Source organism: Arvicola amphibius, chromosome 11 (assembly GCF_903992535.2).
Source record: "Arvicola amphibius chromosome 11, mArvAmp1.2, whole genome shotgun sequence".
Lineage (NCBI taxonomy): Eukaryota > Metazoa > Chordata > Mammalia > Rodentia > Cricetidae > Arvicola > Arvicola amphibius.
The window spans coordinates 95,874,265-95,879,436 of record NC_052057.2 but is presented as its reverse complement, the minus strand read 5'-3'; the positions used below and the strand labels follow the sequence as shown (position 1 = coordinate 95,879,436).

Below are 5,172 nucleotides of genomic sequence, written 5' to 3'. Positions count from 1 at the left end.
CTGGAGAAACAACGGAGGTCAGAGAAGGCCTCTGAGAAGCCGGTCAAGCTCCCCAATACTTCATTCCCCTGGGCGTACCACGGAGGTTTGGAGGGCAGGGCTGGAGAGTGTGACTCGTGCAGGTTCTCCCTGGGCTCCGGCTCCCGACGGGACCCCATTGTCTGCGCTACCAGCTGGAACACAGACCTGTCCAAGCTCAGCCAGTCTGAAGGCAGCCTAGGGGGGAGGAGACACATTCGGGTTCTGCCCGTGTCCACATTTAGACCAGGCTTCCCACACCACTGTCTATGCCAGCGGCTCTCACCTGTTTGCAGGCCGGGCTTCCCGCTGAGCTTTCCGAGAACCAAAGAGGTGTCCCCATTTGATGCCTCCGGAGGAAGGCTCCGTGGTCCCGTCTTCATTTTCTGTTGGTGGCGCAACAGGCCCTTCCCTCTCTCGACTCCGCCTCAGCTCAGCTAGCACAGAGTCAGGGGGGCTCCCCATCCAGAAAGGCCAGCCCCTTTCTTGGCCAAGGGCCTCCTCGGGGGCAGGGCAGGCCTCAGCCCCCTCTACTACACCTTCCCGTGGCGGCGGAGCCTGGGAAGGCCCCCCACTGCCTACCCCTTTCTTTTTCTCACTGCCAGCACTGCTACTGCGAGGGAATCTAGAGCCCTCGGTAGCGCCATCGATGTAGACCTGGGAGCTCTGCATGAGCTGGTACCACCAGCCCGCCTGACCCCCTCGGGTCCACCTGGCATGCTCAGAGCTCCCCCCAGCCACGGCCGCCTCTTCGGTGTCTTCCTCATCCTCTTCTCCACCTTCTGAGGCGCCCACACCCTTCACACGCTCCCCAGGCCCCTCCTGGCCTCGGGCCCGGGCCAGCTGCAGTGTCGAGTGTGCAGAGAGCAGCAGGTCCTGGGACACCCGCAGCAGTTCCTTGTGCTGCCGCTGCTGCTGCCCGCTCTGCAGCAGCCGGTGCTGGAACAGCACGTCAAGGCTGAAGGGCAGCAGGGCTAAGGGCTGGAGCAGCAGCAGCAGCTCCTCGAAGAGGCCAGGGCACACTGTGTGAGCGGCACGCAGGAAGCCCCAGGGCTGGTAATGGGTCTGGATAATATCTAGAGAAAGAGAGGGTGACGGATTCGTGCACAGAAGTGGGATCTGGTCTGAGAGGGACACAGCAAGGTCTGCATGCTTCTGCACAGGCTGTGCTCTGCTTCAGTTCACACAAAGCCAGCTGCAGCGTGCGGTGCGTGCATCCTGTCACCGAAGCGACAGCTCTGAGGTCAGAGAAATGCTGGGGCTCACGGCCACCCTAGCTGTTGGACCCCCTAAGTCTGCTAGGGCCTCCCCAGCTCTGAGTCAAGGAGAAGCCCCAGACTCCGAGAATGAAAGTGTGGGTGGGCCTCCCCTCCCCTCCCCTCCCAACCCCTTTCCTCCCCTCCTACTCTAGCCGGTGAGCCGGAGCAGGCTGCGGCATTACCTTCATGGTTGTACAGGTGATTAAACCAGAACTCTAGGGACCGGATGCTGGAGAGGGAGAGGTGAAAGGGTTAAGTCTCGCATGAACACAGACAAGGCAGAAGGTCAGATACAGGGAGGAAATACAGATGGACATTTATGGCCGGCTGCTGCCGGTTCATCTTGTAATTCTGGAAAGCCAATGAGGATGTGGGGAGTTGGCGGACATGGAATTCACAAGCCAGTCGTTTCTTCTTGGAATGGGGCAGCAGACATAAGTCAGTGACTGCTGAGTGAGAACAGGCTGCTCTGGGCCAAAGGTAAAGACCAGGCTGATACGTGGGACATGCTACTCTATGGCACACGGTCTGAGGCCAGATTTAGGAGCAGAGCTGGGATTGAGAGGATCACACTTCGCAAGACCCTGAACACTGAGAAACCCAGTTAGTTTCTAAATAGGCCAGGCCACGGGCCTGTGAAAGTGGACGGGCTTGTGGGTGAGTGCAGAGGGAGAAAGCAGTGGCTGCCGAGAGGCTGCAGCGAGGTGGGGTAAAGGCATGCCGAGGCCTCACACAAACACTGCCTCATTCCCGGCAGCCAGCCCTCTAGAGGATGCAGAGCTATCTATGGTGGGGCTGGCTGCTTAGACCCTGCATCCTACACACTTACTTGAGCAGGCCGAGGATGAAGGCGTTGAAGCGCATAGTGTGGCTGGTGAGTTCCGGGAACTGGCTGACCTTGTTGTAGAGACCATGCAGGACCTTGGTGGACGGGCCTGGGAAGGAGACAGGGTTGGAGATCGCATTTCTAGTCTCTGGAACTCCGAATTCAGCCTGGGGCCCAGAGTCGCAGTCCGGCTCCTACCTAGCTGAGTGGAAGCCTCCACCACGCTCCAAGGCGTGTTCTTACGCTGTCCAATGATCACGTCCAGCACGAAGGCCTTGAGCCCATCCTCCAGCACGGCTTGGACCGCAGGACACAGGTACTTCAGAACCAGGTGGCCCACATTGGGGCTTACAGAGCTGTTCCCCAGCTTTGCCTGCAGATCACAGGGCAACATGAGAAGCCTGACCTGGTTCTCAATCAGCCAGCCCCCCGGTTCCCTCTGGCCATCTCCATCCCTGGACACAAACAGCCGAGTCTAGTCTGCAGGGCGCAGCTCAGCTCTTTAGAGCTCCAGCCTACCTTGACCCCAGGATCCCGGCTTGTGCCAAAATGGGCCACGATAAGATCGACGGCAGTGTTGACAGCTTTCACCAGCCCTGTGAGGAAGGAGCTGGGTGACTGTGCTGTTCTCAAGACTCTAGCCCAGCCAACGGAGGCTGACCCCTTGGTGGGGAAGAGGGAGCCCCACTCATGCCTGTCCCCACCCATGGGTGGCTGCTCTCCCCACAGAGGGCTCTCCCCTCCCTCTCTACCTTTTGTGTCTACTCGCTACAAGGAACTGCAGCTTCTCCTTTGCCAGCCCTGCCCTTTGCCCACGCTTATGCTCGGTTCCTTTCTCAGCATCTCCCTAACGTTGCTCAGCGGTCACTGGTCGCTGCTAACAGCGTGTTCCTGTCAGTTCTCATTGTCTCAGATGGCACCAACAAGTGCACCCAGGTAGCCATACCTTCAGCACTTAGGGACTTTTTGTTTGGAGTTTTTGAGATGGTCTCACTGTGTTACCCAGGCTGGCCTTGAACTCAGAGATCCACCTGCCCCTGTCTCCCACCTCACCAGACTCCTGTAAACTTTTAGAAACTATGGAACAGTCTCTCTCATTGCTGAAGGAAGGGCTGGAGCCGATTCTTAGGTTCCTGACATACGACCCTCACGCAATATACCACACAAACTTCTACCTCTTGCCCTAACGCCCACAGACTCCTTCTGGAGGTATAGCCAGGGTACCAGGCACAGCGGGTAGTGAGAGCAGAACCCCTGACCAGGATGATACAAACCTTTCTTCTGAAGCACGTCAATGGAAATGGCCTCCGAGCTGCCATCTGGAGACAGACAAAACTCAGCTGGAGGCTTCTCCGTTAAGGAGAAGGGGTCCTGGAGGTCAGGGCAGGTCAGTGGTAACGGCTTTGCTACCTGACCTGAAAAGGAAAGAAAAACCTTACCCTGAAGCTCTTCCCGAGAGTTCTTGGTTCAGCTGGGTGCCCTCCACCCTCTAGACTAACTGACCCCTTTCCAAGCCTACCCCAGCTTGTCCTGGGTATACCAGGGACCGCGGTCACGCACCGTTCAGCCGGTAATTCAGATGGCTGGCAGGGCCAAAAGAACCGGGGAACTCAAAGATGGGGTTCCTGCGGGCCAGCCGAGCTTCCTGTGGCCTTCGATCTAGGCTTCCTGACAAACCGGGGGGTCCTAATGGGTTCTTCCTCCTGTATTCCCGCCACTTGAGGGCTTGAGGGGATAGGTGGTTGGCTGGGGGCAGAACAGGCAGAGTTAAGAGACGGCATTTCACATCCACGCAGGGGCCCACATAAAATGCTAGGGTCGAGAAGATGTGGCAAATACGCCAGATGCTGAGGGTGTGACCCACGCTGAACACATAAGAAGCCATTCAAAGGAGTGGAAGGATTGGGCTACAGATGAAGCTCATACCATTGTTGGGCCGGGAGGCCATGCTGCCCTCACCACCTCCTCGAGCCAGGCTCTCTGCCCGGGAAAAGCCAGATCTCCAGGAGCCCAGAGGTGGCAAGCTTCCCGTGCCATGAAGCCGGTACTCAGTCAAGGTCGGAATCTTCTGGTCCTCCTTCAGTGGCTGCTGGGAGGTGGCAGGCCGCACGGGAGGACAAGGGTGGCTCCACGGGGGGAGACTTTCTGCTGCTGTGGCCTGCTCTGGAGGAGGAGAGCAGGAGGTGGAGGTGGACGAGTCAGTGCTGGGCCCAAAGGGGCCGGCACTCCGGATAGGGGAGTAGCTTCCCAGGGGGGACGGCCTTGAGGTCTCGGGCTCAGGCCCAGCTTTTCTGGCACCCCTGCCAGAGGTCTGGGGTGTGAATGGCTGTGGCTCTCCTGAGGGAGCTGGGGCTGGGCCTCGAGTGGTGGAGATAACCAGCGAGACAGGCTGCGGCTGCGGCTGCGCACGGCTGCAGCCCGAGAGACTGTAGAGCTGGGAGAGGCTGTGGAGGGCACGGGCCTTGGCCAGCTGCTTGGGGAAGTGATGCTGGAACACGAAGGGCTGGATAGGCAGCGTGGTCGGCCTCTGCTCCTTGCTGTAGCGAAGCACTGGTCGGCTCTCAGTGCCGCCCCCTGCAGCAACAGGATGGAGAAGGACTGAGCCAGAGGGGCACTGAAACCCACGTAAGAGGGAAAACCAAGGGCAGCCATGTGATACCCGATGGAAAGGTAGGCAAGCCTGGGCTGCTGGACCCACACTGGTGGAGGGGGCACTGCTCCTCCTTGTAAGACCTTCCCTATGTGTTACGGTCTGGACTGCCTTCTGCCTCTCCACTTTCTGAGCTCCACAGGTCTTAAGGTGTGTCAGAGGCTCAGACCTTTCCTCACACCAAACATGCTCTCCCTTGCAAAGGGAGCTAGATTTCAGACTTTCACGCAGGTGCCCAAGCTCCCAGCACTAAGTTCATCTTCTTATCTTAGATCACCTTGCCATGGGTTTTGCTTTCATTTTACATAAAAACAGTCTCACTAGAAAGGCAGTCCCAAACCATGTCCTGGGAGACACTCGGACCCTACCGCCATCCACCTAACCAGCTTTGCCCATTTTCCTGATGCCTCCATTCTTTC

The 5,172-nt window shown here is 58.3% G+C and overlaps 1 protein-coding gene across 3 annotated transcripts in view; it reads right to left on the bottom strand.

Moving 5' to 3' along the window:
• Positions 1 to 5,172, bottom strand: part of Rusc2 (RUN and SH3 domain containing 2) — a 52,012-nt gene that overhangs the window by 713 nt on the left and 46,127 nt on the right. For all 3 annotated transcript variants that reach the window (XM_038347183.1, XM_038347182.2, XM_038347181.2), the window contains 9 exons: positions 4,030 to 4,677; positions 3,664 to 3,849; positions 3,378 to 3,518; positions 2,623 to 2,699; positions 2,302 to 2,476; positions 2,107 to 2,212; positions 1,460 to 1,506; positions 305 to 1,094; positions 79 to 216 (listed from right to left, as the gene is read on the bottom strand). In XM_038347183.1, coding sequence (XP_038203111.1) covers positions 79 to 216; positions 305 to 1,094; positions 1,460 to 1,506; positions 2,107 to 2,212; positions 2,302 to 2,476; positions 2,623 to 2,699; positions 3,378 to 3,518; positions 3,664 to 3,849; positions 4,030 to 4,677 — 2,308 coding nt within the window. The remainder of the gene's footprint in view (positions 1 to 78; positions 217 to 304; positions 1,095 to 1,459; positions 1,507 to 2,106; positions 2,213 to 2,301; positions 2,477 to 2,622; positions 2,700 to 3,377; positions 3,519 to 3,663; positions 3,850 to 4,029; positions 4,678 to 5,172) is intronic.